General features: G+C 45.4%; 1 protein-coding gene across 1 annotated transcript in view; it reads right to left on the bottom strand.

The window, feature by feature from the left end:
* The window catches only part of LOC308523125 (gamma-tubulin complex component 5-like), an 88200-nt gene extending 67950 nt beyond the window's left edge, over positions 1 to 20250 (bottom strand). Inside the window, exons 1-3 of the mRNA XM_081096805.1 lie at positions 19590 to 20250; positions 16472 to 16525; positions 16250 to 16358 (exon numbers count right to left, since the gene is read on the bottom strand). Coding sequence (XP_080952931.1) covers positions 16250 to 16358; positions 16472 to 16525; positions 19590 to 19810 — 384 coding nt within the window. The 5' untranslated portion in view covers positions 19811 to 20250. The remainder of the gene's footprint in view (positions 1 to 16249; positions 16359 to 16471; positions 16526 to 19589) is intronic.
* Positions 20251 to 23293: the final 3043 nt, after the last annotated feature.

The raw sequence follows: 23293 nt of genomic DNA, 5'->3' as shown, positions 1-23293 counted from the left end.
AGAAAAAAACAGCCATTCAGAGCAGCGCATGGAGAAAAAAGTGGAAAGCAGGAGAGTCTAAGCTTTGGAACAACATGAAATGTCACATTAGCATTATAGTGTACCAGAAGGAGCAGAATGTGAGAAAGGAATAGAGAACCTGTTCCAAGAAATAATGGCAGGAGAAAATGGCAGCTGAACAGGCAGACCTGTCGGACACCTCATCACAGGGCCAGGCTGGAAATAACACTAAATTGGAGAACATACACCTGGAATTTCCAACTGTGGTCCAGCTGAAGAGTGACTTATAACACGGAAGAAAGAAGGCACTTGGAGATCTGTAGAAAGGGCAAGATCTAGAGAGGTGGGGAGCCCAGAGAGGAGGGTGCTGAGCTACGGGGAGAACTGTTTGGGGGCCCAGGCAGGGCTCCACACACCACCTGCGGTGGCAGTGCTGCTGACCTGACCGGCGGGGCTTCCCAACCTGTGGCAGTGTGACCCGAAGCACCCGTACCATCCAAGCAGCTAGGAGAGGTAGCAGGACTGCTGGCAGCAGCCGTCTAGACCCAGCAGACCAGAGCCAGTGAGGGAGAGAGCAGCAGTTTCCATTGCCCTTTTTTTCTCTAAACACAGAGCACAGGAGTCTTCATTTGCAGCTACACACCCAGGCAGTGGCTCAGGAGGGAGGTGTGGACATGAGGTGACTGAGGAGAGGCGGGAGGGAAGCAGGGCAGGGGGACCTGGAAAAGCAGGAGCCAGGAGGACTGCAATGGGTTGTTCATAGGCTTCCAAAACAAAACGGCCATTTTCCCTGGGAGGAGCTCCCTGCTCCCAACACCCAGAGAGCAGGTAAAGGGCCCCCCATCCAGCCTGCCACACCTGCACTTTGAGGGTTACTGACAAACAAAGGCAGAGGCCAAGCTCACGGGCCTGAGCAGTCTCAAGGAGCCCCCGGGGATCGGACTGGAAGAGGAGCCGTCCACTCGACTATTCTGAGAACCAGACTGATTAAACCTCCAGGGTCGTAGCTGACCTCATTGGTCTCCACACAAGGAGACCTGTCCAGTCGAGGACAGAGTAACGTTTTGGGCCACTCATGGAGGAGTAGCTCTGACACAGGAAACACACCCTTCATTTTCCCTGAAAGCGAAACAGCACTTCCCCTGTCTAAAGCCCTGTCAGAAACAGACTCTTGAGAGATTAAGACTGACAGCTGGTAGACAGAGCAGACTGGCCCCTCCTGCTTGCAGCCAAGGCCTGTGGAAACAGACACAAGCAGTGGAGCGGTGGATTGCTTGGAGCTTCAAGCAGGTGCTAAAGGCCAGAAGATGGTGCCCAACAGTGGTTAAGTCCTCACAGAATTGGCAGACAGAAGAGTGGGGTCCTATGCCAGCTCCCTTGGGGCACTAAGCTTGGCTGAAGTGAATGGGACTTCACTTTATTTATCTTATTTTTTGCACCCCCTTCTTCTGTTTTCCTCCCATTTTTTTCTTCTTCTCTTTCTTTCTTCCTCTTTTTAAAATTGATCTTTACCTATCTGCTATATTGATTTGCTATTATTCTAATCTCTGTTGTGCTCATATATCTAATTTCCTCTTCCCTATTCCTACTCAATTTCCCTTTCTCTTTTCTTTTTATTTCACTACTCAATTTTAAAATTTTTCTCTCTTCTTTTTCTCTACTTCTTCTAATTTCTTAACTTGTTTCATTTCATAAATTTAGGTCTATCTGCTCTATTCTCCTATCCAAATTTTTTTCCTTGTCTTCTCATTCCTGCCCCGCACCCCTTTATTCTAAACCAGGGGTCCTCAAACTACAGCCCGCGGACCACATGCAAATACAAATATTGTATTTGTTTCCATTCTGTTTTTTTACTTCAAAATAAGATATGTGCAGTGTGCACAGGAATTTGTTCATAGTTGTTTTTTTTTTAAACTATAGTCTGGCCCTCCAACAGTCTGAGGGACAGTGAACTGGCCCGCTGTTTAAAAAGTTTGAGGACCCCTGTAAAACCATGGTCCTTCCCCTATTCCTCTAATTCTTTAACCTTATTTTCTTTATTAAAGCTCTGTATCTACAAATTGTGCCCCCCACCCACCTTTTCTGGGTGGTTTTGTTTGTGCTTTTTGCTTTATTTGTTTTTGTTTTGTTGTGTTCCTCCACATATTTTTTCTTTTTGTTCCATCATTCTTGCTCTCTTTTCTCTTTCTTAATTCTCTTTTCTCTGGTGGTCATGGGGCTATAGGCGTCTTGCATACCTTCTTGTTCTCTACTTTCTGTGTTGTGTCTTGTCTTGTTGTATTTTGTGCTGTTCAGACAGCACCTCCTCAATGGCTGGCACGACATGGTAGGAAGTGAGACACATAATCAGACACCCTGAAAGGAGACTCCATCCACGAATGGGACAATAACATTCAAGACACAACTACAGAGAACCAAGATGGCGGCGTAGGGAGTAGACCTGTGTGTGCTGCCTCCCACAACATCATTGAAACTAGCAACTATAAGACAAACAACCACCATTCAGAACCATGGGGAAGTTGGCCCAGTGGAAGTTCTACAACTGGAAGGAAAGAAAGAAGCACAGTGAGACTGAGTAGGAGCTACAGCGGAGCCAAAGAGAGGTACACAGCCACGCTCCAGGCGGGCTGCAACTGGATGCGCGGTTTTTTTTCAATTGGATTGCTCGGGGCAGGTCTCTGAGGCCCGAGAGCCCACGGGAAGAGGCAGCACGGCCTTGCAGCAGTCGGAAAGCTAGGGAGGCTCTGGCGCGCACTGGGGGACGCAAAGTCCCAAGTCCCAGAGTCCCGAAGAGGTGAGGAGCAGTGGAAACGCTGCCATTGCTATTTGCTCTGCCCTGGCGACTCCCTGAGACCCCGCCCTACTCAATTTACATTCCCATCCAGGCTGTGCCAGAGGCACAAGAGGAAACGCCTGTGCTTTTACAAACTCTTGAATCCACTCAGCTGGTTTGGGCAGGATCATGAGGCAGCAGACCCTACTGGGAGAGGTAGCACGGCCTTGTAGCTGTCAGAAAGCGAGGGAGGCTCTGTTGCACAGCTGCTCACCCGCACTGGGGGACGCGAAGTCCCGGTGTCCCGGAGAGGCGAGGAGCCACAGAGATGCAGCCATTGCTATTTGCCCCGCCCTGGCGACTCCCTGAGACCCAGCCCTAATCAATTTACATCCCCATCCAAGCTATTCCAAGGGCACAAAAAGAACCACCTGCGCTTTTGCAGCCTAACCCAATAAATTGCAGACTTCAACTCCTCGCACCCATGGGAGACACACTCAAGAAGCAGACCCAGGAGAATCAAGATGGCGGCGTAAGGAAGAGACCTGTGCATGCTGCCTCCCACAACAACATCGAAACTACCAACTAAGGACAAACAGCTATCATACGGAACCATGGGAATGCTGGCCCAGTGGAAGCTCTATAACTGGAAGGAAAGAAAGAAAAGCATTGAGACTGAGTAGGATGTGCAGAGACACCAAGTACAGAGCCCAACACAACAAACTGCAGATTTCAACTCCTTTCATAGAAAGAAGAGCATTGAGACTGAGTAGCATGTGCAGAGGCACCAAGTACAGAGTCCAACCCAGCAGGGTGCAGATTTCAGCTCCTCGCATCCGGGAGGGACGCACTCGGGGGGAGGAGTCGGGTTCGGCGCAGGCTGGGGCCGGGCCCGGCTGGGCAGGCAATGTGGAACCGCTGTACCAGCAGGCGCACAAGCATGCCCACCGGTTCCGGTCTCGCATGGGACGCTGGGGGACGGCAGACGGGCAGTCTGTGCACTTGGTGGAGGGCGAAGTCCGAGCAGGCGTGCTGGATGTTCAGCCACCAGGAACGCCTGAAGATTTTGTCTGGCGGGGAGCCGCCCGGCAGGAGACAGAGTGCCAAACTTCGTGTTTCCCCGGTGAGGCTGGGACGGCCCCGGTGAGGCCGAAACGGCCCGGTGAGGTCAGGATGCCCCTGGAAATGTCGAGACGGCCCCGGTGAGGTCAGGATGCCCCTGGAAAGGTCGAGACGGCCCCGGTGAAGTCAGGATGCCCCTGGAAAGGTCGAGACGGCCCCGGTGAGGTCGAGACTGCCCCGATGAGGTCAGGATAGCCCCGGTAAGGTCGGGACCACCCAGGTGAGGTCGAGACTGCCCTGGTGAGCTCAGGATGGCCCCGGTAAGGTTGGGATGGTCCCGGTGAGGTTGAAATAGCCCTGGTGAGGTCGGGACGGCCCCAGTGAGGTTGGGATGGCATCTGGGGCCATGCGAGGTCGAGATGGCACCGGTGAGGTCAAGACGGCCCTGGTGAGCTCGGGACAGCCCCGGTGAGGTTGAGACGGCATCTGGGGCCGGAATGGCCCCGGTGAGGTCGAGACGGCACCAGTGAGGTCAGGATGGCCCTGGTGAGGTTGAAACAGCCCCAGTGATGCCGAGAGGGCCCCTGTGAGGTCGGGACAACGCCGGTGAAGTTGAAACAGCCCCGGTGAGGCCGAGACGGCCCCAGTGAGGTCAGGACGGCCCCGGCAAGGTCGAGACGGCCCTGGTGAGGTTGAAACAGCCCCGGTGAGGTAGGGATAGCCCCGGTGAGGTCGGGACGGCCCTGGTGAGGATGAAATGGCCCCGGTGAGGTTGGCATGGCTCCATTGAGGTTGGGACAGATAATGGGGACCAGTATAGACTGATGAACAGGGGTAGCTGCAGAGGCATAGCAGCATTGAACAGACTGTCAAACTACAGTGGGAAGCCTGGGGAGGGTTTCGGGGGGGTGGGGGGGTTAAGAGTTCAACTGAAGAATTTATATGCATGCATATAAGAATAACCAATGGACACAAGACACTAGGGTGTAGGGGAGGCCAGGGGAATGTCAAGGTGGGGAAAAAGGAGACATATGTAATACTCTTTGTAATACTTCAAGAAATAAAAACTATTTTAAAAAAAATTAAGAAAAAAAAAGACTCCATAAAACCTACCAGATTTAATAAATGAATTCAGAATCTGTGAATACAAAATTAACACCCAAAAATCCATGGCACTTTTATACACCATAATGAACTCTCAGAGAAACTAAGACAAACAATCTCATATCTATCTATCTATCTATCTATCTATCTATCTATCTATATATATACACCACTGCAACAGAAAAATAAGATACATGGGAATAAACAAGGTGGTAAAGGACCTGTACTTGGAAAACAATAGGACGTTGAAAAAAGTAAATAGAGGGAGATATAAACAAGTAGAAGCAAATACTATGTTCATGGATTGGAAGAATTAGTATCATTAAAATGTCCATACTACCAAAGCAATCTTACAGATTCAATGCAATCTCTATTAAAATACGAATGGCATGTTTCACAGATCTAGAACAAATATTCCAAAAATTTATATGAAACCAAAAAAGACCCCAAATAGTCACAGCAATTTTGAGAAAGAAGAGCAAAGTTGGAGGGTCACAATACTGGATATCAAACTATATTACAAATCCATTGTAATTAAAACAGTACTGGCACAAGAACTGGCACATAGACCAATGGAACAGAAAAGAGACCCCAGAAATCAATCCAGACGAATATCAATTAGCATTTGACAATGGAGTCAAGAGAATACAATGGAGTAAAGATAGTCTTTTCAATAAATGGTGTTAGGAAAATTGGACAGACACATGCAAAAAAAAAAAAAATGAAACTAGATCACCAACTTACACCATACACAAGAATAAACTCAAAATGAATAAAAGACTTAAATGTGTCACAAAACCTTAAAAATCTAAGACATCTCACGTAGAGGTATTTTCATGATACATCTCCTACGCCTAGAGAAACAAAGGAAAAAATAAGCAAACGGAACCACATCAAACTAAAAAGCTTCTACACAGCAAAACAAACCAGCAACAAAATTAAAAGGGAACTTAATGTATGGGAGAACATATTTGCCAATGATACATATGACAAGGGGTTAATTTCCAAAATAGACAAAGAACTCACACAACTCAACACCAGGAAGACAAACAATCCAATTTAAAAATGGGCAAAAGACCTGAATAGACACTTTTCCAAAGACAACATACAGATGGCCAATAGAATTATGAAAAGATGTTCAATGTCATTAATCATCAGAGAGATGTAAATTAAAACCATAATAATATATCACCTCACACCTGCCAAAATGGCTATCATCAATAAATTAACAAGCCACAAGTGTTGGTGAGGATGTGGAGAAAAGGGAGCCTTAGTATACTGCTGATGGGAATGCAGACTGGTGCAGCTACTATGGAAAAAAGTATGAAGTTTACTCAAAAAATTAAAAATGGAACTGGCTGTTGACATAGCAATCCCATCCCACTTCTATGAATATATCCTAAGAATCCCAAAACACCAATCAGAAAGAATATGTTCAAGACAAATGCAACCTTATGTTCATAGCAGCATTAATTAAAATAGCTAAGATCTAGAAACAGCCCAAGTGCCCATCTATATCTATATAGATAAAAGGCTAATATGCAAAGTGTCCCCTCAGGAGTTCAGCAGAGATACTGGGAGTTTGATTGCTTGCTATGACATTCGCTGACCACCAGAGTGTGGTGCAGAATGAAGGAAGACCCCTGCTGGCAGCCGGCAGCTGGGGAAGGAAGGCCCCGGCCGGCAGCCGGAAGGCCCGGATCGGCCCTGATCACAGGCCAGGCCTAGGGACCTTACCCATGCATGAATTTCATGCACCAGGCCTCTAGTCAGTAGATAAGTGGGTACGAAAGCTGTGGTACATTTACACAATGGAATACTATGCAAATGTACAAAAGGAGCTCTTAGCCTTAATGACATAATGGATGGACCTGGAGAATATTATGCTAAGTGAAATAAGCCAGTTAGAAAAAGACAAATACCATACAATCTCACTAATATATGGAATTTAATGAACAAAGTAAACTGATGAATAATATATATCCAGCGGCATGGAAACATGGAACAGAATGACTCAGAGGAGTGGGAGGTAGAAGGGAAGAGATTAACCAAAGAACATATTAGTATACACAAATATGCATAGCCCATGGACACAGACAATAGTGTGGGAAAGGGCTGGGGTGTGTCAGGGGCTGGGTGGAGGATGCTAGAGAGGGGAATGGGGGACATCTATAACATTATCCACATTAAATATTAAAAGACATTTTTACTGAGAAGATAAAATAGAAACTGGAGGAATATATTTGCCAATCATTATTCTAATGAAGAACTTGTATGAGGAATATATAAATAACTGATGGCTCAATAAGAAAAATACCATTCCAAATAATGGACTTGTTCAAAGATGTAAACGATGCCAGGATTTTTAAAATGTACTTCAATGCATAATTTTCTGGCAAGGACACCAGAATTATCCTATCTAATAAAAAAGAAACATGGTAATTAGCATACATCTGCTACCCTTCCCACTGGGTAATCAGCGAGATATGCAAATTACCTGCCAGCCAAGATGGCGGCTGGCAGCCAGGCAGCTGGAAGCTAACATGAGGCTTGCTTGCTTCAGTGACAGAGGAAACCAACGTTCCCCGCCTGCCTTGCTGGCCTCTGAGCTTGCAGTTTGAAACATTGTTACAAATATAGAAGCTAAACAAAACCCCAGAAACCTGCTTTCAGCCCGCCGAGATCTCAGAGCTGGAGTTGATACAGTGTTTCGATTATAGAACCCAAACAAACCAGATATCTGCTTTCAGCAGCAGAGGCCTCAGAGCTGGAGCCAGAGCTAAAGCTGGCCCAGAAGAAAAAAAAAAGAAAAAAAGGAGCAGTTGGGAGCTTCAGTCACCCACCAGACTGAAAACAGCCCTCAGCCCCTCATCCAGACTGGCCAGGCACCCCAGTGGGGACCCCCACCCTGAAGGGTGTGTGACCAGCTGCAAACAGCCATCATCCCCTCACCCAGGCTGGCCAGGCACCCCAGTGGGGAACCCCACCCTGATCCAGGACACCCTTCAGGGCAAACCAGCTGGCCCCCACCCATGCACCAGGCCTCTACCCTATATAGTAAAAGGGTAATATGCCTCCCAGCACCGGGATCAGCAGAGCCACGAGGCCTCCCACCAGCATGATCAGTGTGACAGGGGGCAGTTCCCAAACCCTTTAATCGGCCTGCGGCTCTGTGTTTGACAGGGGGCGGGGCTACAACCTCCCTATCCGCCCTGCTCTGTTCGTGACAGGGGAAGGCGCCCCAACCCCCCGATCAACCCTGCACTGTGCCTGGTAGGGGGGAGCTCCCCAACCCCCTGATCGCCCTGCGGCTCTGTGTGTGACAGGGTGGGGCGCCCCAAGGCCCCCCCCCCCTACGGCTCTGTGTGTGACGGGGTAGAGCTATAACCTCCCCATCGGCCCTGCCCTGAGTGTGAGAGTGGCGGCACCCCAACCCCTTGATTGGCCCTGCTCTGTAGGTGATAGAGGGCGGCGCCCCAACCCCCTCTCCACGGGCCCTGCTCTGTGTGTGATGGGGTAGAGCCATAACCTCCCCATCGGCCCTGCCCTGAGTGTGACAGTGGCAGCGCCCCAACCCCCTGATCTGCCCTGCTATGTGCGTGACAGGAGTGAGCTCCCCAACCCCCTGATGGGCCCTGCTCTGTGCGTGACAGGGGGCAGCACCCCAATCCCGATTGGCCCTGCTTTGTGCGTGACAGGGTACGGAGCCCCAACCCACCTGATGGGCCGTCCTCTGTGCGTGACAGGGGGCAGCGCCTCAACCCCCTGATGGGCCCTGCTCTGTGGGTGACAGGGGAGAGCTCCCTAACTCCCTGATCAACCCTTCTCTGTGAGTGACAGGGTACGGATCCCCAGGTCGTTATCTCCCGAGGGGTCCCAGATTGTGAGAGGGCACAGGCCGGGCTGAGGGACACCCCTCCCCGCGAGTGCACAAATTTTTGTGCACCGGGCGTCTAGTCTAATCTAATAAAAGACAAACATGCAAAATGACCGTACCTTCCCTACACCTTAAGCCACACCCACCAGCCAATCAGGGCGACTATATGCAAATTAACCCAACCAAGATGGCGGCTGGCAGCCACGGAGCTGAAGCGAACAGGAGGCTTGGTGGCTCCAGTGATGGAGGAAGCCAAGCTTCCCGCTGACTCTGAGCTCCACTGAAGGCAACAAAGTTTCAATTATAGAAGGTAAATAAATCCCAGAATTAAAAAGAAAAAGAAAAAAATGAGAGGCTCGGAGCTTCCATTGCCAGAGGACTTGGCCAGCCTGAAAACGGCCCTCAGCCCCTCACCCATGCTGGTCAGGCACCCAAGTGGGGACCCCCACCCTGATCCGGGACACCCTTCAGGGCCAACCAGCCTGCCCCCACCCGTGCACCAGGCCTCTATCCTATATAATAAAAGGGTAATATGCAAATTGATCCTAATAGCAGAAAGACTGGGAATGACTGGTCACTATGACACACACTGACCACCAGGGGGCAGATGCTCAATGCATGAGCTGCTTCCTGGTGGTCAGTGCGCTCCCACAGGGGGAGCTCTGCTCAGCCACAAGCCAGGCTGATGGCTGCCAATACAGCGGTGGTGGTAGGAGCCTCTCCCGCCTCCTCAGCAGCGCTAAGGATGTCCGACTGCAGCTTAGGCCTACTCCCCGCTGGCCAGTGGACATCTCCCGAGGGCTGCCGGGCTGCCAGAGTGATGTCTGACTGCCAGCTTAGGCCCAATTCCCCAGGGAGTGGGCCTAAAGCAGCAGGGGGTCATCCCCAAGGGGTCCCAGACTGCGAGAGGGCACATGCCAGGCTGAGGGACAACCACCCCCACCTGCTGAGTGCACAAATTTTTGTGCACCAGGCCTCGAGTTCTATATAAGAAAAAGCTAATATGCTAATTAGACCAAACAGCAGAACGACCATCCAGACGACCATCCGGACAGGCCGGACTGCGAGGGCCAAGCCCCTTGCACAAATTTTGTGCATCAGGCCTCTAGTCAGATTATATAGTAAGACTCTAGAATTCTGTGCCAAAAAACTTCACTTGAGCCTAAGGTGCTAACTAATAGGACATGTTTCTTATAGATAAAAATACAAATTTGAGACACTGCAAGAAGAATCCTTTGGCAACTTAGCCAGAAGTATCTCCTTCCATGTGGCCTGTAGGAAAAGCCTAGAATGCAGGTATATTCTCATCTGTACTGAGTGAAGTCCTAAGCTGGATTGTACAGCGTACTGCTAGAAATAATGAAATTCTTAAATTGGAATGAATCTTTCTCAGAAGTGGAAATATCACTGATCTGGATTCTGTGCGTTTGGTTTTTTAATGCAGAACTTCTTTGATTAAACCCAGGAATGTATAGGTTGGTCAGTCTTCACATTTTCGATCATGTATATACTTTGCGATTTCAACTGAAGTTCTTAATGATCCGCGTGTTTGGCCTTTTCCTTTCCTTTCCTTTCCTTTCCTTTCCTTTCCTTTCCTTTCCTTTTCCTTTTCCTTTCCTTTCCTTTCCTTTTCCTTTTCCTTTCCTTCTCCTTTCCTTTTCCTTTCCTTTTCCTTTCCTTTCCTTTCCTTCTTTTCTTTCCTTTTCTTTCCTCTTTTCTTTTCTTTCATTTTCTCTTCCTTTCCTGCCCCTTTCCTTCCCTTTCCTTTCCTTTTCTGAGCTCATTTTAATGTAGGGTCATTGAACTTTCTAGAACGCCCCTCACAACTTCCCCCAAATCTTGGAAATATCATGAGAGGTGTGTGAGCGCGCGCGCGTGTGTGTTGGTGTCCACACGGGTGCACAGAGAACGTGGGTGCCCCCTTTAGGTTGCTCTCTCATTTTATTTCCTCTTCAGAGCAGTCCTATGGTGGACAGGACGGGTGATGTTACCATTTTGTACTGAAAATACCTATGCCTAAAAGAGCTCTATAATTTATATTTTTAGAATAAAGAAACTGTAGAATATTCAGTTATTTTGAATCACAATGGAAAATCTCTGTGATGTGTATATAGTGTGGGTGGGGGACAGCTAAATTTTCTTAGACTGACAGGCTCAGTAAATCTGACTGTCAATTTTAATTCAGCTGTAGACTGGCCAAAAAGAAGAAAACATTATGATAAAGGAAAGTCATGAACAGAGAAAACAGGAAACAATGAAGAGTTTTTAAATTCAAGGTCTAGCAGCTAAGGATATGATGACTAGCTTTTCATTCGTGTATTAAAAATGTCTAGGTTGTCTAAAAAAATATTTTCAGAGTATGGACGCTTCTCATTTTGCTGTTGCCCAGATTGGTATTTAAGTATATGAATTAAAAACGTAGTCTGTACTTAAAAAAACAAAAAAAAAGAAATCCCTAGATGAAAGACTTGAATGGACATCATAAAAGTCATACCAGTGGCTAAAAAACACATGAAAGAGGGGAAACCAAGATGGCGGCATAGGTTAAAGCCGGAGTTTGGTGCCTCAAACAACCACTTCAAAAATACAACTAAAAGACGGAATGGACATCATCCAGAACCACAGGAAGGCTGGCTGAGTGGAAGTTCTACAACTAGGAGGAAAGAGAATAGCATACCGAGACTCAGAGGAGGCGCAGGGCTGAAGTAAAATACTAAGGTGCGGAGTGCATGCAGAGCGGGCTGGCACAGCTGAGGGCGCGGTTGTCTGTTTCAATTGGGAGGGAGTTTCAGATTCTGAGCTCCAGATCCGGGCGAGTCTCTAGGGACCCAGACTCAAACGGGAGAAGCGGGACTGTCTGGCTTCGGTCGGAACTCGAAGGCAGCTTTCTCTCCGAGGTTTGCAGCGGTTGCTGGGACTCTGAGAGGCAGAGTCCCTGCGGATGGGACTGAGAGCAGCCATAACTGCTCGCTCCGCCCGCCCTCTTGAGCCCCTGGGACCCGCCCCGCCCAAGCCCTGCACAGAGGCATTTGCCGGATAGCCACAGGCAAAAGTTAGATTAGCATGGCCCTAGAAATCCAGCACAGAAGTTCGCCCACTGCAGACACAGCTGATTCTCATAGCCAGTTGGCCTGGAGGTCAAATCACCCCCAGTATTACCGACAACAATCAAGGCTTAACTACAACAAGACTGCGCACAAAGACCACAAGGGGGTGCACCAAGAAAGCATAAAAAAATGCGGAGACAAAGAAACATGACAGAAATGGAGGATACAGAGTTCAAAACGGCACTTTTAAGGTCTTTCAATAATTTTCTAGAAACTGCCGATAAACTTAATGAGATCTACAAGAACTCAAATGAGACCCTCAATGTTGTGATAAAGAACCAACTAGAAATTAAGCATACAGTGACTGAAATAAAGAATATTATACAGACACCCAACAGCAGACCAGAGGAGAGCAAGAATCAAGTCAATGATTTGAAATGCAAAGCAAAAAACACCCAACCGGAAAAGCAAAATGAAAGAAGAATCCGAAAATACGAAGATAGTGTAAGGAGCCTCTGGGACAGCTTCAAGCGTACCAATGTCAGAATTATAGGGGTGCCAGAAGATGAGAGAGAGCAAGATATTGAAAACCTATTTGAAGAAATAATGACAGAAAACTTCCCCCACCTGGTGAAAGAAATAGACTTGCAGGTCCAGGAAGCACAGAGAACCCCAAACAAAAGGAATCCAAAGAGGACCACACCAAGACACACCATAATTAAAATGCCAAGAGCAAAAGACAAAGAGAGAATCTTAAAAGCAGCAAGAGAAAGAAACTCAGTTACCTACAAGGGAATACCCATACGACTGTCAGATGATTGCTCAACAGAAACTTTGCAGGCCAGAAGGGAGTGGCAAGAAATATTCAAAGTGATAAATTCCAAGAACCTACAACCAAGATTACTTTACCCAGCAAAGCTATCATTCAGAATTGAAGGTCAGATACAGAGCTTCACTGATAAGGAAAAGCTAAAGGAGTTCATCACCACCAAACCAGTATTATATGAAATGCTTAAAGGTATCCTTTAAGAAGAGGAAGAAGAAGAAAAAGGTAAAGATACAAATTATGAACAACAAATATGCATCTATCAACAAGTGAATCTAAGAATCAAGTGAACAAATAATCTGATGAACAGAATGAACTGGTGATTATAATAGAATCAGGGACATAGAAAGGGAATGGACTGACTATTCTTGGGGGGGGGGGCGGGGAGGGGTGTGGGAGATGCGGGAAGAGATTGGACAAAAATTGTGCACCTATGGATGAGGACAGTGGGTGGGGAGTGAGGGCGGAGGGTGGGGCGGGAACTGGGAGGAGGGGAGTTATGGGGGGGAAAAAGAGGAACAAATGTAATAATCTGAACAATAAAGATATAATTAAAAAAATAATAATAAAACAGAAAAAAAAAACACATGAAAGAAACACCCAACATCATCAGTCATTAGGGAAATATAAATCAAAACCATAATGAGATACTCTCTAGGATGTCTATAATAACAAAGACATGTAACAATAAGAATTGTTGGCAAGAATGTGGAGAAATTAGAATCCTTATACATTGCTAATGGGAATATAAAATGATACAGTCACTTTAGGAAATAAGTTGGCTATGTTTTAAAGGTTAAACATAAGCTGACCATATAAGAAACCTATCCAAGAAGAGTGAAAACTTATGTCCACACAAGTTTGCTTGGATGAGCAAGTTCATTTGTCACACTAACCAAAACCTGCCAACAATCCAAATATCATCCACAGGTGAATAAGAAAAATGTGGCATATTCATAAAATGCCACACTATTCAGCTTTTAGAAGAAATAGAATATGGATGAACCTCAAAAACATCATGGACAAAGCAGACACAAAAACTGCATATTATATGATCTCTTTTATGAAATGTCCAGAAAGGCAAATTCATAAACACAGCAAGCACATCAGTAGTTGTCTGGTGTTTCCATGGAAGCACGCACTGACTTCACATGGGTGTGAGGGAAACTTTTGGGTAATAGAAAACGTTCTAAAACTGGACTGCTGCTGTGAAATGACTTATTTATTGAGAATTGGTAACCTGTATATTCACAGTGGGTGGATTTATGGCAGGTACTGTAAGTTATTGCTATACTACCACAGACGTGTCAAAGGTGCCAGAGTAAGGGAAAAAGGGAATCAATTCTGCCTGTGTAACTGGGGCAGAGAGGGACAGTGAGGCAGAAAGGATCACACAGATTTATTTCTTTAGCAAATATTTATTGTCTACTTTGTTCTAGGTGCCTAAAATTAATATTAAAGCATGGGGTGGTTCACCAGGAGAGGAGGGAAGGGCACTGACGCGCAGCACCCAGGATGTGCCATCGCAGGACTAGGGATGTGGTCCCAGTGTTCAGGGAGCCCGACTGCTGGGGGTACACAGAAGGATGACCGGGGATGGATGGCCATGAAAAGGTCAAGGTGAAAAATCATAAGTGACATTCACTGTTTCATTTAATTATTTGTAAGACATAGGTATTTTCAATGGTATAGATGAAACTGAGGTTATAGAAAGCATTTGCCTTCCCAAAATGAGTCCTGTAACAGTATCTACTGATTGTGGTGGTTATGGGAGTCACAGTGCCTGGCACGTACTAAGTGCTGTAAAAACATTTGCCATTATTTTTATTATTACTATGACGGTGTCATAGGGTCTGTTTATTAAATTTTACAGACTACCCAGAAAGCTATCCATCCACAATGAATCAAGAGATATAAAAAAGATGTGCCTTCTTCTTTTGCAGGAACAATACATGGGGTGCGTTGCTCACCCTCACGGCATGGACTCAGACACTGCAGCTCTCTCTTTTCCAGTAATACCTTTATAGCCCTTCCTTGAACTGTCTAAAGCTCTCTTCCTTAGGACACCAATTTCACAGTGCAGACAAAGGGGGGACTGCCCTGGCTGGTTTGGCTCAGTACATAGAGCGTCAGCCTGGGGACTGTAGGGTCCCAGGATTGATTCCAGTCAAGGGCACATGTCTGGGTTGCGGGCTCAATCCCCAGTAGGGGGCATGCAGGAGGCAGCCGATCCATGATTCTCTCTCATCATTGATGTTTCTATCTCTTTCCCTTCCTCTCTGAAGTCAATAAAAATATATTAAAAACAATAATAACAGGGGTTTCCATGAAGATTAAACAAGTTAACTCAGAAGGCATAGACTGCCCAAACTGTGAACACCTCAAAGGTCTGCAGGACTGGCTTTCGACGACTCCTGAGAGAGGACCTCAGCGAGAACCTGAGCCCTTGGACTATCCTGCGGAGAAGAGGGATTTGTCTGCTAGAGGCTCTGGGCCATGCACCAGACCATGCACGCCAGCAATGTGAGTTGTGGAGCATGCCTGTTTTCCTAGGCCAGAGGTCTCGGTTTGATCGCTGTGGGGCTGGAGTTTGAGTTGCTGAGGTCAGCCTCATGGGCACTGCACATCCATGCAATAAGACACCCCAATAGAAACCCTGGACACCAAGGCTCAGGTGAGCTTCCATGGTTTGCAACACTTTGCATGTGTGGCCACACACTGTCACTGGGTGAATTAAGGGCATTCCCATGCAACTCAACTGGAAAGGAATATGTTAAAGTTTGTGGCTGGTTTCTCCTGGGCCTCACCTTAGGCATCTTTCCCTTTGCTCATCGTTGACTGTACCCTCACCGTAACCGTGACGAGAGCAGCTTTTTTAAAGTTTTGTGAATATCTCTAGGGCATCATCAAGCCTGAAGGTGATCTTGGGGGACCCATGAGGGAAAGTGCTCACAACAGCACCTGGCATCTAATGAGCATTCTACAGGGAGTTCTTATTGCCAAGTGCAGAGAAGCCATTTAAAAGACCTGAGATAGCTAGACAGTGCTATTATTTGTGTCAATCTCTTATCTCAATTTTCTTTTCATTTTCTAAAACATATATTTTTTATTGATTTCAGAGAGGAAGGAAGAGAGATGGAGAGATAGAAACATCAATGATGACAGAGAATCATTGGCTGCCTCCTGCACATCCCCTATGGGAGGGGGAGGGGGGAATCAAGCCTGCAACCCAGGCATGTGCCCCTGGCTGGAATCGAACCTGGGACCCATTAGTCCTCAGGCTGATGCTCTATCCACTGAGCCAAACTGGCCAGGGCTCTTATCTCAATTTTCACAGCAGGTTGGGGCTGAGATGATAAACAAGCGCATGCCTGTTCTTTCACCTTGAGCCTGAAGCACACTGGGCTTCATGGCAATGCTTGCGTCAGTTCCCAGCGTGTTCTGCTCTAGCCAGTGAATGAGACTAAGTAAATGAAGGTCTATTTAACAGACAATAGCTGACAGCAATCAGACTGGAAATGGCAACAAACACAGCGGAAATCTCACAATATCATGCCCACCTTTACTTCCTTTATGTTCGGAAGTGATGCATTCAGAAGTTCCTCAGTTAATCTCTTCCAACTGGCAGCTTTACCAAGATCAGAATGAATGATGAACTTTTCATAAATTCTAAAACATATTTTAAAAAATGTACTGATAGTTACAAAGTTAAATAAAAAGATCTACAAAAATACATATATTTTGAATATGTACATAGACTCATACATATAAAACTGACTTACCCTTCTATTGTCTTTTCTACTTTGTGACTGCTGACATCCAAGAAACGATGAAATCTAGAAGACAAAATGCAATTCTTACATCAATCCTGTCCTCTAGCTAAGCAGACCGGTATCACTGCCCTCCATGTCTCCGAACACCCTGCATTCAGCTGCACTCAGCAGTGCACCTCTCTCGCTTTTTCACCTCCGCCATCCGAGCAAACAGCCACACATCTCCGAGAGTGCTCAAGTAGCCTTTCAGAATGCAGGCCATCCCAAGCCACCCCCACCCTGTCCTCTGGATCCTCTGTCTTCCCATAATGCCCTGTATTTAAGCCCAGCATAGCACATCCTATACTGTTCCGAATTTTTTTATGCTATAATGAAGCACAGGGAAGAGTCGGGATCCCCTCTCTTAATTCATAAAATGAAATACAAAGGAAACCAAGTATACTGAAATACAGTTGTGAAGTATTTTTAAAAGTTTGTGATAAGTAAGAAACATTCCTTTTTAAAGCATTAAGTAAGATCTAGCAGTGGGTCCATAACTACCATTAAAGTGAGATATAAATAATATTAGAAATATCTGCAACTATAATAGGATGTGAAATGTGATTTCTAATAGTGACACACTCATAGGTAAGCTAATATTGTTTGTTGCTTTCATTCATAATTGAAAGAAATGCTACTTTTCAGTTAAAGGTTAGTGTGAACTTTTTCTTGTCCAAATTTAGAACCTGAATTCTATCCTCAGGCCCTCATGTTAAGAACCCCTATCCTCATCATATATAATGAGCTTTCATTTCTTTCTTCCTTAAGGACAGGCACTACATTTCACCTCTCTCTGAAGTTCTAGGGCCTACAACATGGCCACAATTTTAAAAAAGCAAATGCAAATTGGTCATATTTCTGATGGATTAAAGCATCATAAAATGACTAGAGGCCCAGTGCACAGATTCATGCACTTTGAAAGGAAATAAATTAGAAGGTGACCGGAGGGGTGAGAAGGGTTGGACACGCCCTGGAGCCAATCTCCCGTGGTCCCTTTCCGGCTGGCCACACCTGGGGCCATGGCTCAAAGAGCGTCTGCAGAGTGAGCAGGGTCCCTTCGGCAGGTGGGGTCCCTTGGCCTGGCCTGTGGGGATTGAGCCAGAACTGGCAGTCAGACATCCCCCGAGGGGTCCTGGAGTGTAAGATGGCACTCTGCAAAGTTGCTGTCGCTTGGCAGCTCCTGCGTTGAGCATCTGCTCCCTGGTGGTCAGTGTGCATCATACCTGCCAGCTAGTTGGCCGGTTGCTTAGCCTTTTATATATACAGACAGTGTAGCTCACTGGCTCTTGTTTTCCACTTTTTTAGTATCAAAGCCAACAATCTGAACTTTGAAGTTAATTGCACTACTAAATAACATTAATTCTATCCCCTAAATGGCTGACTCGAACACTAATTCACCTATTATAATTTAGTTGCTTACTGTATAAAAGGAGGTAGTAACTTCTTAGTCCTTTCCCAACTCTAAAATGATGTCATCCATCTACTTACTGCCATTTAGAAAGATTAATAGAAAAATTATTTTAAATACACATTTTAGTTTCTGTCCTTGCAGTGTTATTTACAGTAGCAAAGATATGGAAGCAACCCAAGTGCCCATGGGTAGATGATTAGAGAAAGATGTAGCACATATATACAATGGAATATTACTCGGCAGTAAAAAAGAATGAAATCTTGCCCTGTCCAGGTAGCTTGGTTAGTTAGAGTAAGGTAGTGAGTTCAATCTCTGATCACATATAAGAAGCAACCAGCAAATGCATAAACACGTGGGTCAACAAATCAATGTTTCTCTCTCTCTCTTAAAAAGAAATCAATAAAATAAAATAATGAAATCTTACCACTTGTAACAATAGCAATGGACTTAGAATGTATTATGCAAAGTGAAAAAGTCAGACAGAGAAAGACAAATACCATAAGATTTCACTTATCTTCGGAATCTAAAGAGCAAAATGAACAAATAAAATAGAAACAAACTCAGACAGAAAACAAACTGATGTTTGCCAGAGGGGGATTGGGTGAAAAAGGTGAAAGGGATTAAGAAGCACAAATTGGCAGCTATGAAATAGTCACAGGGATGTAAAGTACAGCATAGGAATCCTATATAATAAAAGGGTAATAAGCAAATCAACCGAATGACCGGTTGCTATTACGTGCACTGTCCACCAGGGGCAGATGCTCAATGCAGGAGCCGGGCTCATGGCTTCAGGCTTAGTGATGGTGGCGGGAGCCTCTCTGCCTCCCCGCATCCCCTGAGGCCCCCGGGCTGGGAGAGGGCGGAGGTCCGCTGCGGACCCGGGAGTCGGCCTCTAGTCTAGTCAACACCATTGTAATAACTATGCATGCTGCCAGGTGGGCACTAAACTGACGGGGAGATCACTTTGGAAATTACACAAATACCTAACCACTTCTAGTATGCTGTACACTTGAAACTAACAATATTGAATGTCACCGGTAATTGAAAAATAAAAATAAGTGGGGGGAGGAAGAAGAGGGAATAAATGGTGACGGAAGGAGACTTGACTTGAGGTGGTGTGTTATAGAATTGTACACCTGAAACCTACATTATTTTACTAACGAATGTCACCCCAATAAGCTCAATAAAAATAAAAAAAAGAAAAGCAAAAAATAATTCATTCAATCTGTAAGAAAAACATTCTGTTAAGTTACATCTAAGAACTGAGTTTATTATTTTAGAAACTTGGCGGGCTTTGACCTCGCTGTCTATTCTCATTGTAAACTAAGTAGGAACTTCATGTATGATCATTAAGGTTGAAACTCAAGATCACTGATTTTGAAAAACTGTTCAGTATTCAAGATTTCTACTGAAATTAAACCGGTATAATATTAATACCGACTAACATTCTTTTAGTAATAAAATTCCGTTACAGATAATAATCCCAGCAGGACTGTCTAATGTACATCTTCCGTAAAGGAAATAGGAGCGCTGGTGAGGAGTGTAAACTGGGCGCATCTGAACCGGTATGGGAAGCCCGGGAGGCGGCGCCGCTCCTGTGCGCGGGAACCTTTCCGGGTGCTGGGATAGGACGCGGACAAAGCCGCCCGCCCTCCTTCCCCGGCCCGCGCCCCACACCTGAAGTGGGACCAGGAGAAGCGCAGGCAGAGCTGGAAGTTGGGGTCCACGTGGTCCCGGAGGCCCGCCACGTGGCGCACGAGCTCCCGCACGTCGCGCTCCAGCTGCGGGTTGAGCCTGCACCAGGACGGCTCTGGCCGCGGCAAGTTTCTCGGCTCCCCGGTGCCAAGTACCCTCGGGGGTGGCACGCGTTCTCGCGAGAGTTCTCTCCGCCACCGCATTCCGCGTTAGAGGCTGCTCTCGCGAGAGTTCGTGCCCCAAGGCATGTGCTGTGGGAAAGGCTGAGGTTGCTCTCGGATAGGCGGGCGGGTCCTCGCTGGCGGCTGCAGGGTGTGTGTTCCAGTCTCCCCGCGTCCAGTTAGGAGCGTCCGCGGGGAGGTCGCCGCTTTTGTCCATCGGATGAAGCCGGTCCCTGGGTGACCGTGGTGGGTTTCACTGCTGCTGCTTTGAGAGCCGCTGGTTAGTTGTCATTCAGTGTCCTCCACCTGCCTCCTCAGGCGCCTTGGCGTGCAGCTATGGAATAGTCACCGGGATGTAAAGTACAGCATGGGGTCCTATATAATATTCCTACATAATAAAAGGCCAGTTTGCGAGGTGCCCTCTCCCAGCGTTTTCCCCTGGAGGGGACATTCCCTCCGCGGGATCGCGGCACCTCAGCCAGCCTGGCGGCGCCCAGCGCTGCGCCTCCTGGTGGCCAGAGAGGGTCTTATTCACCCTGAGCCAAAGCTGTCCTCTTTGCTGTTCGCAATTAAAACTGTGCCTTTAAATTTTGTTAATGATTGCGCATAACCGTTCTGAAACCTATGACATTGACCTTTATTTTTTCTTTCAGGGAACTAGGTTTTCGTGTGGTTTATTACACTGCACTCCTGTAGTTATGTGACAAGATAAAAATCCCAAGACAATCTAAAAACCCAGCATGTAAAACTCAAAGGCTAACTGGCCAAATAAGGTTTAAGTTTATGTGGGCTGCAAAAAAACAAAAGCTTCATTTTTCATAGAAACATAGGTTTAATTCGAAAAGTATGCTGTACAAACGAAAAGAACAAGAGCAATGATAAAATTAATGTTTTTTTCCTGACGCTTGGCATCTCTTCTCTGCTACTCTCTTTCCTACTTCGGGGAAATCTTGTTCGCAGTGATCACTTTCAAAACTGACCCCAGGTGAGCGTCAGTAATTCTGGATCTGACAGGAGACGTATTTCTTTTCATAATTGCAATAACTGCTCACACCGATAAGTAGTTCCAAACATGGAAATAATTTCATATGCGAATTTTAGAGTATTTTCACACCTGGCAGGTAAATATTTGTAAAATTCAGGCATACCAACTTCACTGAATTTTGCCTTCAAATCTGAATCACACTGGATTTCAATGATCTCCATTTGCATTTGATTAGGTACTGATTCTATATTGAAAAAATCGAAGAAAACTTGTCTTCCAAACATTTGAAATTTGCAAATCTTGTTTAAAATTCAGTTCTAGGACAAAACTTTTTTTCTGCGTATTTTTGATACGATGTGGTTTCACCTAAACTTAATTTGTTCAGGTTGCAGGTCAGAAAGTGTGTTAAATCTTCCTTTTTCAACTGCTTTCCCCAAAGAACTAGCTTACATCTGAATGCTTTGACTTGGTCACACATATTTGTAATAATCTGATCTTTTCCTTGCAGTTTTAAGTTTGATTTGTGTGTTTTATATCATCCATGAAGGATAAATCTTGCGACCATATAGTGTCAAAAAACAGGCTTGTGTCTTGATTTTTAGTTATTAAGGACTGATATGTTCCTTCTTTCAAGTCCCAGAATTGCGTAAGAACCTTGGAGCAGGATAGCCACCCTACCTCAGCATAGTAGGACAAGCCGAATATTCACTAATTCACTTAGGAAAGTGGAGAACTGTCCCTGATTTAAACTTCGAGATCTTATGAAATTGATAATTTTTTGATAGGTGTCATCACATTTTCCATGTTTATTATCTTCATCCATAATAAATCTTTTACGGTTATTTTATTTTTTATTTTTTTAAATTGTTTTATTGCTTAAAGTATTACGGAGAGTATTATATATGTCCCCTTTGTTTTTCCCGCCCTTGACAATCCCCTGGCCTCCCCTACCCCCCAGTGTCGTATGTCCATTGGTGATGCTTATATGCATGCATACAAGTCCTTCCGTTGATCTCTTACCCACCCCACCTGCCCCCAACCCTCCCCGGCCTTCCCGCTGTAGTTTGACAGTCTGTTCGAGGCTGCTCTGCCTCTGTATCTATTTTTGTTCATAAGTTTATAATGGTCTTTATTATCCATAAATGAGTGAGATCATGTAGTATTTATCCTTCATTGACTGGCTTACTTCACATAATGCTCTTGGCAATAATGCTCTCCAGTTCCATCCATGCTGTTGCAAATGGTAAGAATTCCTTCTTTTTTACAACAGCATAGTATTCCATCGTGTAGATGTACCACAGTTTTCTAATCCATTCATCTGCTGATGGGCACTTAGGCTGTTTCCAGATCTTAGCTATGGTGAATTGTGCTGCTATGAACATAGGGGTGCATATATCCTTTCTGGTTGGTGTTTCTAGTTTCTTGGGATATGTTCCTAGAAGTGGGATCACTGGGTCAAATGGGAGTTCCATTTTTAACTTTTTGAGGAAACTCCATACTGTCTTCCACAGTGGCTGCACCAGTCTTCATTCCCACCAGCAGTGCACGAGTGTTCCTTTTTCTCCACATCCTCTCCAGCATTTGTTGTTTGTTGATTTGTTGATGATAGCCAGTCTGACAGGTGTGAGATGGTACCTCATTATTGTTTTGATTTGCATCTCTCGGATGATTAGTGACTTTGAGCATGTTTTCATATGTCTCTTGGCTTTCTGAATGTCCTCTTTAGAAAAGTGTCTATTTACGTCTTTTGCCCATTTTTTGATTGGATTGTTTATCTTCCTTTTGTTAAGTTGTATGAGTTCCCTATAAATGTTGGAGATTAAACCCTTATCGGTGATAACATTGGCAAATATGTTCTCTCATGCAGTGGGCTTTCTTGTTGTTTTGTTGATGGTCTCTTTTGCTGTGCAGAAGCTTTTATTTTGATGTAGCCCCATTTGTTTATTTTTCTTTAGTTTCCAATGTCCTAGGAGATGTATCGGTGAAGAAATTGCTTCGGCATATGTCTGAGATTTTGTTGCCCTATAATACTTTTATGTTTTCCCGTCTTTATCCATTTTGAGTTTATTTTTGTGTATGGTGTAAGTTGGTGGTCTAGTTTCATTTTTTTGCATGTATCTGTCTATCTTCCAAACACTATTTATTGAAGAGACTGTCTTGACTCCTTTGTCAAATATTAATTGAGCATATTGGTTCGGGCCGATTTCTGGGCTCTCTATTCTATTCCATTGATCTATATGTCTGTTCTTGTGCCAATACGAGGCAGTTTTGAGAAAAGTGGCTTTGTAATACAGCTTGATATCTGGTATTGAGATCCCACCTACTTTGTTCTTTCTCAGGATCGCTGCAGCTATTCAGGGTCTTTTTTTATTCCAGATGAATTTTTGGAGAGTTCATTCTAGGTCTGTGAAATATGCCATTGGTATTTTAATGGGAAGTGCATGGAATTTATAGATTGCTTTGGGTAGTATGGACATTTTAATGATGTTGATTCTACCAATCCATGAACACGGTATGTTCTTCCATCTGTTTATGTCTTC

The sequence above is a fragment of the Myotis nattereri genome (assembly GCF_964212035.1).
Source record: "Myotis nattereri genome assembly, chromosome: 1".
In the NCBI taxonomy this organism is placed as follows: Eukaryota; Metazoa; Chordata; class Mammalia; order Chiroptera; family Vespertilionidae; genus Myotis; species Myotis nattereri.
This window is presented reverse-complemented; position numbering and strand designations above follow the sequence as displayed.